The sequence below is a fragment of the Prosopis cineraria genome, unplaced genomic scaffold, assembly GCF_029017545.1.
Source record: "Prosopis cineraria cultivar Desert tree isolate PC_DT_omini unplaced genomic scaffold, ASM2901754v1 PC5, whole genome shotgun sequence".
In the NCBI taxonomy this organism is placed as follows: Eukaryota; Viridiplantae; Streptophyta; class Magnoliopsida; order Fabales; family Fabaceae; genus Prosopis; species Prosopis cineraria.
In genome coordinates, this window is record NW_026555336.1 from 3,198,127 (window position 1) to 3,220,544 (window position 22,418).

Genomic DNA, 22,418 nt, shown 5'->3' on the forward strand with positions numbered 1-22,418 from the left:
AATTAATTTTGAGTGCATAGAAATGATCAAGGAATAGAGATAAAAAAACACTAACAGACCTTGCCCTTAAGAGCTTGCCCCTTATGGACCTAGCCCTTAAGGGCTCAAGCCCTTGAGCTTAGTTTATCAAAAAATGATTAATTTTTGAAGCTCAACCTTTATTTGAAGGATTCAGGGTCAGACCCAAGAGCTTTTTTGATGTTTTTAAAAAAATTTAAAATACAAAATTTAATAAAATAATAAATATTAACCAAAATTATAAAATAGACCTTGCAAAGTAATTGTGTTTTTTTTACACCAACTTATAAAGAAATTGTGTTTAAAAAATTAATAAAAAATATGACAATATTGTGTTAAAATAAATGACAAAAGAATCAACATTAATTATTTTGATAACATAATATTTGAAAAATCAGTAATCCTTTAAGAAACAGGATTTAGAGAATCACCCAAATCTGAATTTTTTTTAAGACTTATTTAAACTGAGTCTAAAAGTTTAATTTAAAAAAAAAAATCACTAATTTTTTAAGTCCAAATCCACATTAAGTTCTCTAGCTTTGGCCCTTCAAGTCCCCACCCTTCATGCTCAACTTTTATCCCCGGCGCTACCAGAGGAGCACGTGAAAAGATACTGGTGAAATTTGATGTGGTGAAATATCCGCAAGGCAACCAGACAAGCGAGCGTCTGTGTCAAGGATCGGCTATTCCATCCATATTGAGAGCTTAAACCACCTGCTATACCTCCCCACTGGTTTCTCCGCCCCCCACCGCCTCAAAGCTTTCTGGAATTGCGCGCCAAATTCAGTGAACATGACGTCCAGTTTTCTTCTGGACACCCTCCCCTTCATGGGCTCCGCCTCCATCCCCCGACCTTCCCTCTTCCTTCGATCTTTACCCTCTTCCAACACTCCCTCCTCCTTCTCCTCTCACTTTCGGAGCTTTGATCGTTCTCTTCGACTTCCCGGCCTCCGTCCGCTGCCGCCGGCTGCCGGCCACTCCCTCCTGGTTAATTCCGTCCCGGTATGTCTTCCTGCTCTGCTCGTATCTTCCAAATTCAAATAGGTCTATTTCTTTAGTTTCTATATCTTTGAATCCGACAAAAGGTTTTCCCCTTTCGCTTTGACTCCGCCTGTTTTCTTTTTTCTATATCTAGTTGATGATTGATTAGTTAAGTATGCTTTATGGCCGTATAAACTGAATCGATTTAGATTTTAGACTTAAGAGCATGAAGCAGTGTGCTGGGTTTCCAAGTATATGCATGTGAATTTTAGCACCAGCTCTGTTGATTTGTGCTAGTCACGATGCAATGAAGGAGGAGCTTAAATATGAGACTCTATAGCGCGAATGCTAGGGTGATCATTTTCTTCAAACCGATGCTATAATTAACTATGATACAGTCCTTTCAATTGAAGAAACCTGTCTTGCCTTTGTAGAGAGTTCTAGATGTAAAGAGAGATAGGGAGAGAGTACAAATGGTTGAAGGTTTGATGTTTGAACGCTGCTGAGGAAAATTATTGGCTGATATATTACCCTCACTCTACGAGGCTGTCTTTGATAGTTATATCAGCTCTATTTATCTTTTAGCTGGATGCTTCAATATGAGGAGTGACAGAGAACCAGGTTAATTTTAAATAACACATTTTCCGTAACAGTTTCATATGGAAAGTAGAGGCCCTTCCTTTTGGGAGGGAGCCTGTAGCAAATCAAGCCTTTTACATTAACATAATATTTTCAGTGGATTGCCTCAGTTATATTCTCAATTTGTAATTACTAATTTGTAATGTATATATGTGTGTGTGTGTGTGTGTGTGTGTGTGTGTGTGTGTGTGTGTTCAGTGCATCACCTTAATTTTAATGCAGTAAGCTTTTCTGGCAACATATGCAGCCAAGAAGTGGCGTTTACACTGTTGGTGAATTTATGACAAGGAAAGAGGATTTGCATACGGTAAAGCCTACAACATCTGTGGATGAAGGTATATTCTCTACTTGAGTTTATGTAATATGTCTAGTTACATGCTACCACTTTTTTGGGGCTTATATTTAAACGCTAACTTTTCCCTGGCCTCGATTCGTGACAGCTCTTGAAACTCTTGTAGAACACAGGATAACTGGTTTTCCTGTAGTCGATGATGACTGGAAATTAGTGAGTTGCCCACGACCATTTTGTTGGATCATTCTATATTTACTTTGAGATCTGTGTCTACTATGTGGCAGCTTCCTATCTTCCCTTTTTGTCTACAATTTACAGAACACCCTTATCTTCCCAAGTTTGTAAATATTGAATAAAAGAATAAGATTATATACACATCAATAATTAGAGCAAAATATATAATTTTGTAAACTAATTAAATTTCTTTTCTCTATCCTAACACTTTATTCTCATTATTTAATTCTGTTTCTCTTAGGCATGCGATTATTTCTTTACCATAACTACTCTGATTATAGTTGGGCAAAAATAAGAACAAATGCCCACTTGTTATCAGCCTTTGGATATTTTGCACAGTGGATTTTCAAGGCCACTGTTATTCTTATTTTAGCTTCTTGTTATTAGTGCTGGTCTGGCTAAAGATTGGTTGAGAGGCTATTTCATTTCTCTAATAATAAAATGAGAGGACTCCGTGTGAATTACCCTCGGCTCTTTACCGTACTGTCATTGTGTGTATCTGTTATGAGTTGTACTGAACAAATGAAATAGTCACAGTTCAGTCCTTCGGGGGCATAACTTAGAGGCTATAATTTTTCTAACAGAATTGAACCTTATGAATTAATATGCTTTAGATAACTAATAGCTAATAATTAATGTGGTTTTAGCCGACCCCACCTAGTGGGATAAAGGCTTGTTGTTGTTGTTGTTGTTGTTGTTGTAATAATTAATGTGGTTTAAATTTCTGTCTTTAAGTTTGCATGCCCAAAGTCTTGTGGTTGGTTCATCAAAGTATTGCGGAATGGATCATATGATGGAACAATTTCTAAAGACTCTTTAATATCCTGCAGGTTGGTGTTGTTTCCGATTATGACTTGTTGGCATTGGACTCCATATCAGGTAAATTTGATTTTAGGCACACATTATCTGCTTCTTTTTGTTTGTTGAAACTGAGGAAAGTATACTTTTCTTGGTATTATAGCTCAAGTAAAGACATTTTCCCATTATAGCTCAAGCAATGTGCAATGTTCATTTTCAGGTAATCCACAGACTGACAATAATGATATGTTTCCAGAAGTTGACAGCACTTGGACAGTAAGTAGAAGCATCTCTTGCAGTTCATTTTTCTTAAGTTCCTTTTTTTAAGGTCCTAACTTTGATATAACCCCTGGTTGGGGAAAGTAGAGTCTATAGTGGGAGTACTAGAGATAACTGACGCCCTTGAATACCTCATGAAACTGTGCACCAAGCTCAAACCAAGCCATCAACTAATCCAAACTCGAAAGACTGCTCTATCGCTGCAGAACAGAGCAGCCCAACCCTCTTAGGAAAAACAGGAAAAAGCCCTCCCACTGAGAGAGAAAGCCAGCCTTCCGAGAAATCCCAAAGCAATATCCGTAGATCCTAGAATAAGACAACTAAAATAATAAAAGACCACCACAAGAGCAAGCAATAAACAGATTGAAGTTTTGACTAGGGAAAAACTTTTCTTTAAAAGGTGAAAGTTTTAAATTAACGGAAACAATGTTGCAAAGCAATTCATAATCCACTTTTGTATATGCCCTTTTCACGCGAGCACCTCTGTTACTGAGTGTCTGGCCAGTTCACCATATCATGCCAAGTTGGCTACTAGACCTCATAAGCCTTGAAAGGATGTCTGTTACTGGTTCATGGCCTGAACTGAAAAACCATTTCGCCCAGTCACGGTATATTGCTATAATTGGGCTTTCTATAATTGCTTCCTCAACAATCTCAGATAGGAAATATTGCACTGTTCAACACCTGACGTTGAAAATTAAAATGAAATGATAGACGGTTTCTGATGAAGTATGCAAATCATATGCCTGAACTTGGCCATAGTATTTTGTTTCAATGATGCATATAATTTTTGTGTCTTTTTCTTTTGACTTGGCCATCGCCTGGTCTTTTATAAATATCTTCCTTTCTATTTATTCCCCATAAGGTTTATGCTAGGAGGATGGGTGGGGGGGTGTTCTCAACTGAGATTTCAATTTTCATCTCGTTGGTAGTGGCTGCTGAAACATATTCCTTGCCAAATTGGAGAGATCATGTTGATCCTACTCAACTGTTCTCGTTGATAGGGATTGGGTGATATCCTGTATGATGTTGGAATATCAAGTGTTTAGACATACAGGAAAAGTTTAAACGGCTACTTTTTCAGGATCCTCATTGGAGCAATGAGGCTCGTTTTTATGTTTTCCCCTGTCATAGCATCAGAGTGACAGAGTCTCATTAATAAAATTATTTTTGAAGATATTCACCACCGATAAAATTTTGGAAGGAGAGCAAAAAAATAGTTCAGATGGTCCTCTTCAAAGTCTTGTGTTGTAATCCAATAATCCATTGCGTTTAAAGACCATTATTTGAGGTACCTTACATGAAATATATCCGACTCAGTCCTATGAAAGATGGGGAGAGAGGGAAAGAAAAATATTCGCAGTACGCATTCTTTTGCGTATAAAATCTCAACTTTCTAACTAACTATTTGGTTTAGGATTTGTCTAATAAAAGCTGGCTTTTGTGAAGATTTTAATGGATTGCAAACTTCTTTTCATAAACATTTTTACAGGACATCTAATTTTTAATTTCCTGATGGCTTGCAGACTTTCAACGAAGTTCAGAAACTGCTGAGTAAGACCAAGGGGAAAATGGTCGGTGAATTAATGACCCCTGCTCCTATGGTGGTTCGGGAAACCACTGATCTTGAGGATGCTGCTAGGTGCTTATAATATCTCTTTCATTCTCCCTTTTTAGTTTAACTTTCCTATCTCACCTCATAGAAAAGGATGGAACCCTTTTTTTTTTTTTTTTGCAAAAATGGTTATTATTAGGTTATTGCTTGAGACAAAATTTCGACGTCTCCCCGTTGTTGATGCTGATGGAAAGTTGGTAAGAGATTCGTCCATCCATTGTCCAAGTTTTCTGTATGTATGCTTCTTTGGGTTTCTAAAGGCGCTGTTGTTAATGATCTGAAAGGTTGGGCTTATTACCAGAGGAAATGTAGTCAGAGCTGCGCTTCAAATTAAACGAGACAACGAAAAGAAAGCATTTTAGAATTTGGAATCCAGTTTGGAGGAGGAAGTAAATTCCCTTTGTGGCCACAGCAGATAGTTATGATTAGAATCAAAGTTTTGGTTAATGCATGTGTATTTTATATATCATAGTATCATTGTTTTGCAGTTAAACGTCTGAAATGGCTGTCATTATCAAGACGTTTGCTGCTTGAAGTGAAATGTCTGTTACCCTTCCTGCTTGGAGCCGGGCATTAACTATTTAGAATCGCAGATAGAACGATTGCTGAAAATGGTGGATGCATTTTCAACAATGTTATTTTCTACAGCTCTTGGGGGCACGCCATTTTGCCATCCTTTATTTCTTACATCTGTCTCTCTCTCTCTCTCTCTCTCTCTCTCTTTTTTTTTTGTTGTTTCTAAGGCCATATGGGCCTGAAAATGCAAGATATTAAAAATCGGATCAGTTATTAAATTAAATAAGATATTGGTTTAAGAGTTAATGGTTAAAATTATAGTTTATTAACTCTGATGGAATTGATAATAAATAAAGCATTCTATTGCACAAGTTAAGGTATTGATTTAACAGTTCAATTAGGTGAATTAACATAGATTTTCATATTATGTCAAAGTGATTAACCATGTTTTGAAAATATCTAGCTAAAGAGCCAGCATAGCTAACATGTTTCCATGCATGAATTTAAAACTAACAAACCAAATTTTACCTAATATTGACCTAACATCATGGAGAACATATCCGAAGCGGTGATCTTCAATACTCTCTCTAGATCAAATGGATGGCGTGCGCATTAATAGTAATCACTGCAATATTTCTCTTGGGCCTTTTTCCTTAGCAAAATTCAAGACAACGAATAATTCCTTCAACTTCAGTGATAGTTGCCGGCAAGCACTCGAACTTCTGGCGATCAACCTTGAGGATGAATTCGTGGGTCAACGTAGAGCTTCCTCTTGGTTGAGTATTACGGTTACCTGTACTACCATTCTGTTTGCAATGTCTTGGTGCGCTATGAAATAACTCAACTCGACATTAACGTAATGTCTAGTTGGTAGAAAATATTTTCTATTAAAAAAAAAGAAATTCATATATCCCTTTTTTTAGGACATTTCTCATTTTCTTTGTATAACAACATTTCTGTGTACCAAGTATACAGTAAAGGATGCACCAGCCTCTTCATCCCCGGACAAGTGCTTACATCTATTTATCCTTATATCCCATAACACACAAGAAAATAAAATCTGCCAAGGAACTATCTTAGTGTTGTTCATACCAGCTTCATGTCTAAAGTTCCATTTGATCCATTCCAATCCTTTTAAGCTAGTAAATCTGTCCCAACATTCAGGTTTGACAATCTGTCTCCATTTGTCTGCAGCATGTAGTCTCGCAGAAGGAGCATCATGTCTTCCTCTCTTTTGATCCGAGGTAGCGCAAGCTAGATTCGTGGCCTTAGATCAGCTGTATGAACTGTTCGGGATCATTAACCACTAAAAAAGACTTGGTTTTCTCGGCAATCTGAGCTCTGCGCAGGCTCTCTTTGTTGATGAGAAGAGATGAGGATATTAGAATAATGCATATATCATTTTGCAACAGTGAGCACAAAATTACAGACCCTCTCCGCCATTAATGTAGTGATTAGTCTTGTCATGTACCCCATATCTTTGTTTCAAACATCAAGCCCCTCTTTAGCCGATTCAGTCACTGGTGATTAAGTAAAAAAGCTAACTTTAGCTCTCGGCTAGCTTATCATAAGTTGGTTAATCGCAAACTTGCGCCTCTAAACGTTTGCCATTCCCTGCCTCCTACAAATTCAATTTTTCATCCAAAAAAAGGAACACGTAATTTTTGATCCTTGTATAAAATAAATAAAAGTAAAAGTAATGACTAAAAAAAATTTAAAGATTAATAATAAAATGTAAGTAAAGTGTAAGAATTTAAAATTATATTTTTTTATTAAAAAAAACAATTTCTCCGCCAATTATGGAGTGATCTCCATGCAGGCCTTAAAAACCTCGTAGAAGCAAGTGAACGCTCAAAATATGGGTTACAGCTCAGTGTCAAAGGGGTTCATTCAGGAGCCGTAATTTTTGCGTTGAACATGGAGAATCTTTTCCTTTCACTGACCTGATTTTTATTTGCTAGACACATGTGTTACTCGAGAGGTGATTTGGAGGAAAGGAAAACAATAATAAGCGGCACGGCCCCATCACGCGTCGTTATCACCGATCACAAAATTTCCCCACGGGTCCCTCCGGCTATTCCCTACTCATTCATAATCAGCACACTACAGAACCAGAAAAATACCTAACTCTCAATCTTATCGCTTTTTCCAGTACTTATATCTCTTTAGTGGTTACCCTGGCCCTCTCTCTCCCCTCGGAGTCAACATCCTCGGCCCCTGTTTCATTCTTTATTTCATCTCATCAATTCCCACTTTCCCTCCCTTGTTCCCTAGTTCCCATAGGGCCACCTTACCATTATTATTATTATTATTATTATATTCTTTTGTAAAAATAAGGACAATAGCTGAGGAAATAAATATGTCTGCACGAACAAGAGTTAAAAAGAGGCTGCTTTAAGTCAACTAAATAATTTACATTTAACATCTTTTTACAACGCCAAAATTTCTTCTGTAAAATCTAAACAGGAAATACTACCGGCGAGAGAGTACAGTGTTCCTCAGGAAGGCTTCATCAACATCACTTTGCTTCAGCCGCCGCTCAACCTCCGTGGCGCATGTTAGTCACCGGTACCAACCGCCCCTCCCTCAGTTACACTCCGGATTCTCGGGTTCGGGCATCTTGTTCAGGTCAACCCGCTCCACGCACGCACCGGCGACTGGAGGCATGCGCTCGGATGCCTCCGCTGACGCGTGGTGGCGGCGGGCCGCCTGAAGGGCGTCCACTCGAGCACCGACTTCAATAGCTTTCTTGCGAATCGAAGCCGCCGACAAGTCCCCGGCGGTGGCGGCCACGCAGGCTTCTCCGGCGAGAAGGTCCGGGAAATTAAGGCGAGCGGAGGGTCCTCTGAGATAGAAAACAGCGGTGTCGTAGGCCCTGGCGGCGGCGACGGGGGTGGAATAGGATCCGAGCCAAATCCTGGAACGTTTGTTGGGTTCTCTGATTTCAGCGACCCACTTGCCCCACTTCCTCATCCTAATCCCTTTGTAGCGTCTCTCTCCTTCGAGCCCTCTCTTCTTGGCTTGTGGAGCTTCCATTATCTGCAAAAACAGAGGAAAACAGAGGTTCTGGGAAGTGTCAAAAGCGAGAAATGTTTGAATCAGAGAGAGAGGAAGAGGCGGAGGAGAGAGGGTCATGCGAGTCGGGCACTAAGGTTTGTCATGTGGGCAAGCCTCCACGTCGGTTTCTTGGAGCCCCATTGTGTTTTATACCACAAAATTGATTATTACATTTTAAAATAACCGAATTCACCGACAACTCCATCACTGTCTTCTCTCTCCTTCTCCTTCTTCTTTTTTTCGTTCATTTATTTTTAATCTCTTTTCTATTTTTCTTTTGCGCCGATAATCCACCTTTCTAGTTTCACGCACAACTCCATCTTCGTTCATAAAATTCCTGAAGCAGTGAAGTTTTATGTCAGAAATTTTTGCATTTTATTATTTATATCCTATCTAATAAAATTATATTAATATTTGAATTAAATATAAAACGTCGCTCAAATAAATTATAAGGTTAGTTGGATTGAGTAATTAAAGGCTCAGACCCAATATAAACGAAAAGAGACCAGCTCCGAAATTCAATAAAGGTCACAAAAAGTGAACATGCTACAATTCCATCAACTACTGCAAATATTAGACCGTTGATACGAAGACACAATCTTAAATAATGTCGAAAGCTACACCCAAGTAATTCAATGAAATGAGTTGGTTATCAAAATGGAGAGACTGCTCCATAAGTTTTGTGAAATCCCTGATTTTTCGCCAGAACGTGTTAAGTTTTAAGGAAAAGGCTTCGCTATTCTAACACTATAAATAGAAGGAAAAAATACAAAAGAAACTAGTCAACACTCTATCAAAGACTCGCAAATTTTACATTCATTAACCCTTTTCATTTTTTAGTTTTTAGTTTTTAGTCTGTAATTTTTTTTACACTTCAATAAAAATTATATACTTATTCTACCAAAGTCTTGTATCGTTTTTCATTCGAGTGAACTGTGGTAACGAAACTCGAGACCTTTTTCGTTATCTATTGAAACTCAGCGTCTCTGACATGCCTGATATTTATTGCTCAGCCACGAACAATTAGTTCAATTAAATACAATATCGTGTATCATTATTTTTAAAAATTTTATTTTTTGAAATATCATGTCTTTTTAATTTTTGTGTTTTATCTCTTTATAATCATCAATAATAAAATTAATTTATATTTATAAATATCTAACATAATATATTTTTATTAGATATAATATTAATAATATAATGTATACGATCCATGCAATTTTTTTAAAATTTTTATTTCATGATTCTGTGAGGATCCATCAGCTCATCATCATCATCATTCATCAATATACAATAAATTTTAAAGTTTTATACTTTATGCATAAATATACTCCCTCCATTTAAATATATAAGTCATTTTTAACTGAATTTTATTTTAATAAAGTAGTCACTTATTTTTAAACTAACTTTATCTTTTTATATTTACTCATATTAAACACCCTATAATAAATATGAAGTCATTCATCAATAAAAATACTTTTTAAAAAAAAGCAACAATTATACTTTAAAATACTAATAATGTCTTATAATTTTTAACATTAAACTCCTTAAAACGAAAGGAGTAAGATTTATATAAATTTATTATTTTTATAAATCAATAATGATATAGCTCACTTCAAATTTCACATAACCATGGGTTAGATCTAGTTTTATATAGTGACTAATGGGCAAGAAAAATGTACGCAATATAAAAAAATACACGGTCATATCTTGATCTCTTAACAAGACATCTTTTGTCCGAAGATAATTGCATAAGAAATGAATTTAATGAATTCATGAATAAAAATTCAATAAATAAAAATTATTCCCTCCATTCAATATTATTTTTTTATGATACAAGAAATAGATTCGGCCAATAGCAAAGATTATCTTTTTTAAGATATTAAGGATAAAAGGTGCATCTTTCCCATCTAAATTGCTATATTATTTGATTCTATTTATAAATCACTTTTAGTGTTTTTACCAAAACTAAGAAAAATATTAAACTTTATTAACTCTATTTAAAAATTCAATAAGTTTTTAACTTTATTTCTATTTAATATATCTATGTTAAAATAAAATATTCTAACATTTAATAAACTTTCCTGCATTTAATAGGAGCAAAATAGTAAAAATAAATATAATAATTATTGAGATTCCTTATAAATAAGATCAAAGTAAACATTCTCTTTATCTTATAAATAAAACTAGAGAGGTATATATATAAGGGTTAAGATTTAAATCTTATAACCACTTGTTTGAGTGACGGAATCCATATCACTTACCTAATTTTAATTGGTTTTTATTATTATTATAAGATACTTTTAATTAAGTTCTCAATTTGTTAATAAGGCTGTGGTACGGGAGATGAACTTAAGGAAACCAATTAAATTAGGGAGAAATGGACCTCCTTTATCTCATTTCTACTTTGATGATGATTTGATCCTTTTCAGTACTATTGATAACTCCCAGATTAGACTTACTAAGAGGATCTTAAAAGATTTTTGTATTACCTTAGGCCATAAAGGCAGCAATGGTAAAACTTACACTTTTTTCTCTAAAACTGTCTTGGCTAGTACAGCCAATTAGTGCAGTAATGAGTTAGGATTTTATAAAACATATGCTCTGGAAAAGTATTTAGGTGTCTCTCTCTCACATAAGTGAGTTTGTCTTGATACCTATGGCTACATTAAGGAAAAAAGTGAAACTAAGACTCTTTAGATGGGCTGCTAAGACCCTTTCTCTTACTGAACATATTACCCTTGTTAACTCTGTGTTATAAACCTTGCCTTTCTATGCTATACAAACCATTAAAATTCCTAAGGGCCTTTATAATTGCCTTGAGAAAATCATCAAAGATTTTGTCTAGGGTTCTATAGATAATGATAGAAAAGACTAGTTTAATAAATTGGGAGGAATCCTATCAACCTTAAACACACGGTGGTTGTAGGCTTAAAAGAAAAGATTGGAACCTCAAAATAGATCTTTCCTCATGAAAATTGGCTTCAAACTTGCTACCCAATCAAACCTTTTTTGGGTACAAGTTCCAAGAAGTAAATATGGCTGAGATGAAATGGATGGACTTGGAAGCAGAACCCAAAATGGGTCTCTCCTCTAGCAAAATATCAAGAAATTTGGCAAGATATGAATATAGGCCTCTGCTTGGAGATTAGTAGTAGATTGATAATTGGTTTGCTAATGTAGGCTCATTAAAGTTTTCGGCCACTAATATGTAACTTCATTAGATGTGATGGTACTTGAAACTGGGATTTTTGTCATAGAGATATCTTGAATCAAGTTTTATCTATTATTGTAGGTACAAAACCCCTGGTCCTTTTGATGGGGAAGCTAAGCAGATTTGGGATAAGAACCTTAATGGAGAGTTTTCAATGAAATCTGCATAAGAGCTCATCATGGAGGATGATTGGACTTCCTAGGATGCTAAATGGGATGTGATTTGAAAGCCTAAAAGCACCCAAAGATTCTTATGACCAGCCATTTTAAGGGGCTCTCATGACTGAGGCAAAATGTGTTAGAAGGCACATGGTGAATAATGACCTATAAACGAAGTGTGGTAGGTGAAGCGAGACTATTGATCATATTCTTGACATTATAGCTTGGCTTATGATGTGTGGGGATTACTCATCCCTTAAAGTAGATTGAATCATTTTCTTAAAGAGCCCTTTCAAGAAACGGATGTTACATAATCTACAAGGAAGTACTACTATTAATTAATAGTAATATGAGCTCTAATTAGGCTTCTACTTTTAGTCTTATTTGTTGGAAATTGTGGGATGTTTGAAATAAATTTATTTTTTAAAATGTTATCTTTGCAGGGGAACTAGCTAGTAGCTGAAGTACACATGCTAGTAGATTTTTCTCTCAAGGTGAGGAATGTTCTTCAAAAAGCTCAATAGAATGGATCAACTAATTATGCTCACAACATTAGCTCGAAAAAACCACCACCAAATAGGATGATACTTAATTGTGATAGTGCCGTCAAAAGCAATAGTGGCTGAGTAGCTGCTAGATGCTTAGTACGTAATATTGATGGCTCATAGATCCATAGATGTTGTCATAACATTGGAATGTGTACCCTTTCATAGGCATAATCATGGGCTATGATTGATGGTATAAGTATGATGTGGGAGTAGGGATTCAAAAATGTGAAGTTAGACATTGACTGTATGCTAGCAGTAGATCTATTAACACATGACATTTGTGAATGGTCAACAATTGCTTGATGGGGTAAATTCACTCCTTACTACATAGAGAGTGGCAAGTTGAGATTGAGCATATCTTTTGATAAGGAAATAAATGTTTAGATTTTTTGGTTTCCTTTGCCCTCTCTATGGAGAAAGGCATACGTTACTTGCTTCATCCACCGGATGACTTGAGAAAGCTTCTGCAAGAGAATGCTTTAGAATTGGCTAGATCACATTTGTACTACTAGGTCCTAGTTGGATCTCTCCCATTCTAAATCAAAAAGAAAAGATACTTTTAATTGTATTATACCTTTCAATTAGTTAATTATCTTTAAAATCATACATTCTTTTTATGTTTAATTTTATTTAATAGGACGTTTCAATAAGAAAGTATTATTAATTATGCTCCTAATTAAAGACATTTTAAAAAAATTAATTAATTACCTCTTGAAATACTCAAAATATCTTATATTTTTTTACATGATACTTTAAAAAAAATGTCTTATAATATTAAAGAAAGTAAATATAGATAGAGTTAGAAAAGAGCCATGACTTCCTACAAACTATACTCTCTATTTAATATAAACATGTTGATAAATTATAATATTTATGAATTATGAATAATGGTACATGAGGCAACCTTGCTACTTTTATATTAATTTTGTTTGCTGTCTTAAATCTTTCTCTGTCTCCATTTGCTTGAGGTCGGTCTCCATGTAAAAGTTTGAGAAAGGTCTACGTGTTTGATGTTTATTTAATTAAACATGATAATTAAATTTATATTCAACTCATACTATATATATATATATATTGCCAACTCTAACGGGTAATTTGATTGTAGGATTTTCTGGCCAAAAGAAAAATTGATTATGGGATTTTTTTTTGCAACAGTTTGATTACATGATGCAAAGAACTACGGTTTATTGCTTTAAATTTTGTCTAATTAAAACATTTAATGGCTTTGAAGTTAAGAACTTGATGTAGAAACAACAATGCTACTCCTTTCATCAAAAAATATAAAATATTTTTTAAAAAATTAAATATTTAAAAATATAATGTATTTTTAATATTTTAAAGTGTAATCATTACTTTTTTTCTAAAAATACCCTTATTAATAAATAAATTTATATTTATTATAAGATATTTAATATGAATAAATATAAAAAGATAAAATTAATTTAAAAATAAATATCTACTTTATTGAGTGATAAGATTTAATTAAAATATTTATTTTTACATAAAGGGATTACTTTTTTGGGTGACATGTGAGAACTTACTTTAATTTGATATAATATACTCCTGCGGTCCTGCCCGCTGGTCAGTAAAGAAATATACATTTTTAAAAATAACTGTCTGTATGATAAGAGATTATAATTTATAATCTTATTTTTGAAACATTAATTAATTAAATGACTAACATCTAATATAATAAGAGTACAATTTTATTAAAAAATACTGACAAAAAATGATTTCAAAATAGTAGTGGCTCTAGTGACGGGATGATAAGCTAATTTAAAGAAATTTTTTTTTCTAGATTACCTCAAACAATTTCAATTTTTATTAGTAAAATATACTCATTTTGCTTCACTAAAAAATAGTTTTCAAAATAAAAGCATGTAAAAATAAATTCAATGAGAATCATGAGTATGTTTTTAAAATATATTAGGACTACATTGATCAAACTTCAAATATACATTAATGTTATCTACAAGATACATTTGTATGTGGCTTTCCCTTTCAGATGGGGGCATTTCGGACCATCAAGTTGAGAGAAGTTAGGTGCTTTCCCTTTTTCGTTCTCAAGAACGTACGTTTTCTCTTTGATGATGTTTTCGTGTTTGTGGGCAACTAGTCAATGCCATTAGATTTTATATTATTTTTCCCTTTTTTTAAAAAAAAAATTGAAGCGTTATGTCACGCTCGACAGGGACGTGAATCACAAGATGCGCTCGAGTCATATAATACAAAATCAATCATCCTCACCATAAAATAATTTTTTTAGAAAAATAAATTATACTCTTATCAGATTATAAGCCATACGTTATGTGTAAAGAAGATATAACTTTAAATTTTTAAATTTTACTTAAGTTTTATCATAATTTTTTTTTGTATTTTAAATTCTTATACTTTTTGTTTTGTATTGTGCTAGGTTCTTAGAATATTGCTTATAGAGGAATTTATAATATTAAAAAATAAAAATAGAAGGACTTAGAATATATAAAAACGTGCAAAAATTTATAATAAAATTTTAATAGTATGTATGGACTTAATATGTTTTCTCTTATAAGTATAATAAATTAGACCTAACCTACATATATATAAAAAATGGATTAAATATATCACATCTCATTTTTAACAAATTAATTAATAGTCTATGAAATAATTAATTTATTAAAAGTATTTTTTAATATATTAATCATATATTAAAATACTAAAATATTTTATATTTTTTAATAGAGAAAATATACGAAAATGCACTATTTATATGGTCCATTATTAAATGATGCGAAAATGCATAGGACTTATATAGTTGCATCTAGTTGGCTGATTAATTAATAGACAAGATCTATTTTTTTTTTTTTTGGGCCGACAATGCATGATCAACCGCTATTACAAAATCTAAAATACATATTACCTTATACTATTTATAAGCCATGCCAATGTATGATAAAAAAAAACAAAGAAAAGAAAGCAATACCAATGTAATTCAGTTTTGATAATATCTAATTAAGTACAAAATCAATTGGGTAAATACTCCATCCGGTTTGATAACATCTAAAGCGCATGAAATTTTGTTGCGAAATACAAATCTAGTTTGATAATATCTAATGCATATATATTTTTTTTCATTTCCTATTTGTCTCTTATGAACAATTAAAACGATAATATAATATCAAAACAGAATATAATCTTTTTATATTTATTAAATTCAACTAACTCTCATTAGAAATAATTTCAATTTGCGTTTAAATTTAAATTTTGTTTGTTTTGATTTTATCGGAAATTTTTTTCACATATATTAAAGTATAATCTTATTTTTGTGATTTTGGTTTTTTTCTTTTTACTTTCTATTGATCGGAACCATAACGGAATGATTTTAAATAAGTACTTCAATAAAATAAAACAAAGTTCATAAAAATAAAAGAATCAATATCATAACCTTTTTTTACCACTTTTTCCACAACGTCACCTAAATGTATAATACACGATTATTAATCCATATATATAAGATCCATGTTTGCATTGGGGGAAAAAAAAGGATACAGGCAAGAAGGAATGAACATGTTTTGGACTCAATAAATAAATAAATATATATATATGTGTGTGTGTGTATGTATGTATGTATGTAGATATTACTCTGATTTTTAATATAAGATGGAGTTAACTAAAAAAAAAAGAATTTTCGTTTTGTATTAAAAACTGGAGGAAGTATATATTAAATATAAATACAAATACTATTGGTTATATTTATTTTACATATTTTATTTTAAAAAAATATTTTTCATTAAAAAATAATAATATCAATATTAATATGTGATATAGTATTTATATCAATTCGTATTGTTCATGCTATCATAAGCAGTGTGACTAATACACAATGTACAATATTACATAAAATGTACAGAAAGTTATCTTATATATAAATTATGCGCAATGTAAGTCTATACTCAGCCATATACGAAAAAGATCCCCTTAGTTCATAGAGGAAAAGAGAATGAGAAAGAAATATTTTTGATAAATATTTATTATTATTGACCATTTTAAAATGCTCATTCCAGATTATAATAATAACTACTTCATGATTTTTTAAAAAAGTTAGGTAGAAACTTAATTTTTTAAAAAATGTTTTACATATTTTTAATTATACTCTCAAAAAAAATCATGTATGATAAGAATCTTAATTATGACAATTAAAATTTACTGGCATATTCTTTTTAAAAAGAAATAATAAATAAAGTAGAGATATACTTGAAAAGATAATTATAAAAATTACCTAATACTTTAAATTTTATATCAAATAAGGATTTTAAAAAAAATACTCTATATTATTTTATAAATCTTAAAAAAAAGTTTTGAAAGGTAAGGAGTATTATTAATTATTAATTAATATTTCCCTTAGTCTTAATTAAAGGGAAAATTTAACTAAATTCACAATTTATTAAAAAAATGATAGTTAATATCTTTAAATTTTTTTAAAAATATTTTACTATCCAATTTTTCTGTTCATATAAATTATTGACCTCAATTGTCTAGAAATCAAAAGTTTGCTGATAATTTAGTGTAATTAAGAAGGGATAATATTAAAAAATTAATTACTACATTTTTTATCTGATATTTATAATTAATTAAAATTTAAAAAAATTATATTATACTCCCTCCATTTAAAAATATAAGGTATTTTTTAATAAATTACATGCTAAAAAATATAAAATATTTTTAGTTTTTTAAGTTGTAATTATTATTTTTTTAAGTGCTCATATTGATAAATAACTTTATATTTATTATAAAATTTTTAATAAAAATAATTTTAAAATAAATAATTATTATATTAATGGATAAAATTTGATTAATTTTTTTTTTTTAACGGAGGGAATACTATAATTAAGAGGATATGTGGTAAGGGGCGATGGTTTGCGCCGCTTGCGACCGAGTGCCATCTGGGTAAGGCTGACTTTTACTTTTTTTTAAAAAATGAAAATATTAGAAATTCTGTAATTTCAATAATTGTGTGGTGACGGCAGAGAGGTAGGTCGGTGGTCGGCGGATAGATACGCATTATCATTTGACTTTTCCGCCACGCAATATCGATAGCTTTTCTTGGGCAAATTCGTCTTCTCACCCGAGCCCGTGGCCGCCCTCTGTTTTGCCAGGGATATTCTCGACATTAAATTCATTGGTATGGCCCACTTGGTAATTTACTCAAGTTGAGGCGCCTCACTAATAATTTCAAGGGGCGGCTAATCCAATGATAATCCATGCGTCGCATACTCTAATTAGAAAAACTCTAATTAATCTTAAATCAAATCAAATGTGGTTCGTACAGTCTCGTAGAATTAACAATTAACATTAACAATAAGGAGAATCTTTGTATGTGATTCCATAATGCTCCCTATTTATAGGATAGTGGGAGAAAATTTTTTTAATTAATTTTTTCTTTTACCTTCTATTAAATATTAAAAAAATATATTATTAAAATAGGTAAATTTAATAGGAATAAAATTAAAAATTTATTAAATTTTGTAACAGAATTAATAAATTTTAAAATTTTTTAAATTTAATAAAATATATTAAAAATAATTTATAAATAAAAACGGAGTATATACATTTTTCCAACCCCGTCCACAATTATTAATTTTTGTTTATATCAAGAAAATTCCTTCTACCGCATTCCCAACAGATATGGTATATTCCTTACAGGAAAATTAATTAATAATTGCTTGTTAACAGTGCAGTGTTACCCAGTGGTATTTAAAATGGAACCGATTTCATCAAGATCAAATTGACACAACCTGATTTGATCAATTATGAATAATTATTTTAATAAAATAAATTAATTTGGTTTGGTTTAGGTTTTTGTTTCTTCAAATATGAACCAAACTAAATCAAATTATATTATATTTGTTGTTTGAATTTTCTCACTCTTTCTTAAATTTGATTATTTATAAATTATTAGTAAAAGATTATTTACAATTAATATTGTTTATAATTGTTTATGATGATCTTTTAAATTCTATAATCAATTGTTTTAAAAGATAACATATTAATTTTTAATAGTTAAATATGTTAATTAATTATTAAAAAAATTCTTTTGTCCTTTAGAGATTTTTGTTAAAATAGTAATAAATGTTTGAAAATTTTTAATAAAATTGCATGTATGTTGAACGTGAAAGATCTCTCACAAAAAATCCAAACTTAATTTAAATTTAAACCAAACCAAACTAAACCAAATTAAATCACCTAACAACTGAATCAATGTCAAACTTTGTTAAACCAAATATTTTGGCTTAGTTTAGTTTTGCCTCAAAATCTAATGAGATTGAACCCATGAACAATCTCAGGGCAATTACAAATATGCTCTTCATGTTTTATATAAATTATTAAACTATTTTATATTTAACAACTTTTTGAGCCCAAATGGTTTTTCATTTAATCTAGAGTGGGCAAAGGATAAAAAATAAAGGGTGCAAAGTTTTAAAATTTTTATATCATACTTGTAATAATTTTTAAAGTAAAAAGGTGCATTTGCTTCCATCACTATTATGTGAGAATAGTTTAAATGTAAAAAATGCATGTTAGCTTAAATCCATCTTGCATGTTAGGAGACATTTCTAATCAAATTTAAGTTAAGTTAGCATTTTTAATTATTAATGTTGGGATATTTAATATTAAAAAAATATTATATATTTTAATTATTTTTGAAATGAAATTGCTATCATAAATAATTTAAAACATTGGAAATGAATCTTAATCTTATTTTTAATGTGTGATTTGTAAATGTGTCAGAAGATGTTGGAAATCGTACTTGTGTAACCTAAACTCACGGAACGAAAACATGTTTGATGGGAAAGTCAAATAAACAATTGCCTTGGTTGGTGAAAAATTTAATTCCAAAGACTGTTCTTCTTGACTTTTCTGAAGGTTGTTACCTGTGATATTATCATGCACGCTTGCCGGCTGGTTTCAAAAAATTTCATCGGCAAAAAGTGACGTTAAATATATATATATATATATATATAAAAGTTATCATAAAAAATGATAAAAAAATTATTTAAATTATATAAATAATATATTGATTCCATGAAATGATATAATTTTTCTAAAGTCTTAAGGGATGTTTTTGTCATTAAAAAATTATAAGAAATGATATTTTTGCCCTTTATTTATATTAAAAAAATTCACAATTTTTCATTCACAACTTTTATTCATATATTAATAACTTTTATTTTTAAATTTGCAACAATTGAATAACTATTTGTAAGTCCTGATATAGATTAAATGTTAAAATTCACAATTTTTCATTTACAGCTTTTATTCTTATATTAACAATTTTTATTTTTAAATTCATAACAATTTAATAATCATTTACAATTTGCATATGCAGGTCTTGATATATATCAAGTGTTAAAAATTTATAATTTTTTATTTATAATTTTTATTCCTATATTAACAACTTTTGTTTTTAAATTTTTAATAATTCAATAGTCATTCATAACTTCACATATATAAGTCTTGATATGCATCATATGTTGAAAGTTCACAATTTTTCATTCACACCTTTTATTTTTATATTAATAAATTTTATTTTTAAATTTGTAATAATTCAACAGTCATTCGCAATTCTAAAAATTTTTATTTTATTTGAGTTTGGTTATTTTTATAATTTGCTAGTGACAAAAAAAATCTCATGAGACTCTAGGAGAATTATGCCATTTTGTGAAATTAATTTATTATTTACATAATTTAAATGAATTATTTTATCATTTTTTCTTATTATAATTTAATTTTATATTGATACATTTTTTAGTGTACAACTTTATATTGATATATCAATAATCAATATAGTGGTAGATTGGATTGGATACTACAATAGTAAACTTTTTATGTGTATAAAAATAGTAACTTTTTTATGAACATAAATTGAAAAATAATGTTAAGCACAAACTAAAATTAAAAATTTTTGGTATGCAAGTTTAAATTAATTTAAGTTTTATCTTGGTTATTTGCCTTTATTAAGTATATTTTTTTAATAATTTAAAAGTACAAAGATTTTTTTATTATCAAATTTTCCAAGCACAATAACTTTGATAAAAGCAAACCTAATTTTCATAACCAAAAAAAAAAAAATCCTTAGCACCCTAAGAAGTTGCGCTGCTGCTTTAAGATTTTTATACTTATTTGAGAGTTGGGACACATTATTAAATAAATGTATATGTATGTAACTTCCTAAAACAGACATGAATGATAAGAATTCTCATCATTTAAGTAAGGGGATGAGATTTGAGTCACATTTCTCTTTCTCTCTTAATGAAAAAACCACTTCAAATTAAATAATAAAAACCACTACAACATACTATTTCATTACGACACTTCTGTTTTTTTTACAAAGATTGTAGAAGCCACGGTGTCTTATTAAGTCTAATTATAAAATTAATATAAGATAATTTATACAAACAAAAGTCTTATAGTAGTATTAAAAGTTAAATGATAACCAAAATATTCTTGTGGAAAAAGAAAAGTTTTTTAAAGATTCTCCATCTGAAGTTAAAGTTTTCCAATTTTTGAATATAAGGATTATATCCAAAAGTGAATCACTGATCCATTCCAAGAAATAACTATATGCAAAGATCTTTTAGATCCTGACTTCCTAAAATATTTAAACTCCAAAAGCCAATTTTGTTGAAATCTTTCCAAAAAAAGAAAGTTTATCCATTGCCTTAACATGAAATTGTAACCAAACTTGTGATCTTGATTTGCCAAATACAAAATTATTGATCCTTAAAAATTCAGCTGCTCTTGATGTTGCTTGATTGATGACATCCTGGGGACTAAAAAATTTACCTGCAAAGTATTTCTGATTTAAAAAAATAAATTTTGTCTAATAATATACAAAAAGGTAAATATTAAATATAGATGGGTTATCTTTATGGGCATGAAAATTATATAACTAGGCTTTCAACCAGTTGCATAAATTCAATTTAAAAGACTCCCAACCTAACAAGCTTTAAAAAAATTTCATCGCACAAAAAAATATTTTAAACTCTCATAATTTCAATTACTAAAAACACAGGTTTCATCAATTGAAAAATGATGAGAATTTAAGAAAGATAAAGTTGGAAGGTGTTTTCAAATAAATTTTCAAAGAAAAACCTTAATTCTTGGCTGAATTTTTAAAGTGCAAATAAGATATCAATATGTAAAAAGGTGTGAATTAGATACAACATATTGATGACAAAACTTATAACTATCTTTAATAGAATAATCACCCAAAATTTTTTTTGACCATTCAATATGAGGGTGATTTATTAAAAGAAATTGGAATCTTTAAATTGAATTACATCTCTCGTGCATCTAACAATGAATTGAGGGATCATGTCTACTCTTTACATTCAACACCTTAGGTAAAGGCAATATTTAGATAGTAAAAATTATCATTGAATTGGTTTTAATTGATTTCATTCAAAAAACTTATACGTCATATACTTTTATTTGTGTTCGATCTAGATATTCCAAAACTTAATTATTATGCACTCTTTTTTATTGTAGATTAATTATACTTTTAGTGCTTTAATTTTTTCCAAAACTTTATTTTGTTTCCTTGATTTTATAAAATATTTTTTAATCATTTAACTGTAACACTGTTTTATTAACAATAAATTCCTATATTGAATTTTTAAATATTAACAAAACTTATCAGATATTAACATATTAAGTTTAATTTTTTAAAATGACAATATTTGACATAAAAAATATTTATTTGAGTCTAAAGATATTGGGGTAAGAGGAATGAAAAGATATTTTATAAAATTAAAGTACTACACTAAAATTTTATATAAATTTAGAGGACCAAAAGTATACTTTAGTCTTTTTTATTATCATAATTTTTTAAATACTATCCTATCTTAATTTATAATACACTTTTAAACAAAATTAACATACTAATAAAACTTATTAAATATATTTTAAAATCTTATTTTTTTAAGATAAAAATATAAATTTCTAAAAATTCTTTTTTTAATACTCTGTTAGTAAAAAAAATTAAAGAGAGAGAATATAATATGAATTGTAATATTAAAAAATATTATTA

At 30.3% G+C, this 22,418-nt stretch overlaps 2 protein-coding genes across 3 annotated transcripts; one reads left to right on the forward strand and one right to left on the reverse strand.

The window, feature by feature from the left end:
• The first annotated feature begins 607 nt into the window (after positions 1–607).
• Positions 608–5,543, forward strand: LOC129310424 (CBS domain-containing protein CBSX1, chloroplastic). 2 transcript variants are annotated; one of them, XM_054952263.1, is made up of 9 exons: positions 608–1,020; positions 1,886–1,973; positions 2,079–2,143; positions 2,995–3,043; positions 3,183–3,238; positions 4,768–4,883; positions 4,996–5,053; positions 5,141–5,245; positions 5,345–5,543. In XM_054952263.1, the coding sequence occupies exons 1-8, from the start codon at positions 811–813 to the stop codon at positions 5,216–5,218; spliced, it is 720 nt and encodes a 239-aa protein (XP_054808238.1). In that variant the 5' UTR covers positions 608–810; the 3' UTR covers positions 5,219–5,245; positions 5,345–5,543. The 2 variants fall into 2 exon arrangements, with proteins under 2 accessions (XP_054808238.1, XP_054808237.1); XM_054952262.1 differs by having other exon boundaries at positions 611–1,020; positions 5,141–5,543.
• Positions 5,544–7,750: 2,207 nt separating this feature from the next.
• Positions 7,751–8,552, reverse strand: LOC129311804 (ethylene-responsive transcription factor ERF011-like). Its single transcript, XM_054954270.1, has one exon. It carries the CDS (start codon positions 8,505–8,507, stop codon positions 7,959–7,961), a length of 549 nt encoding a protein of 182 aa, XP_054810245.1. The 5' UTR covers positions 8,508–8,552; the 3' UTR covers positions 7,751–7,958.
• Positions 8,553–22,418: the final 13,866 nt, after the last annotated feature.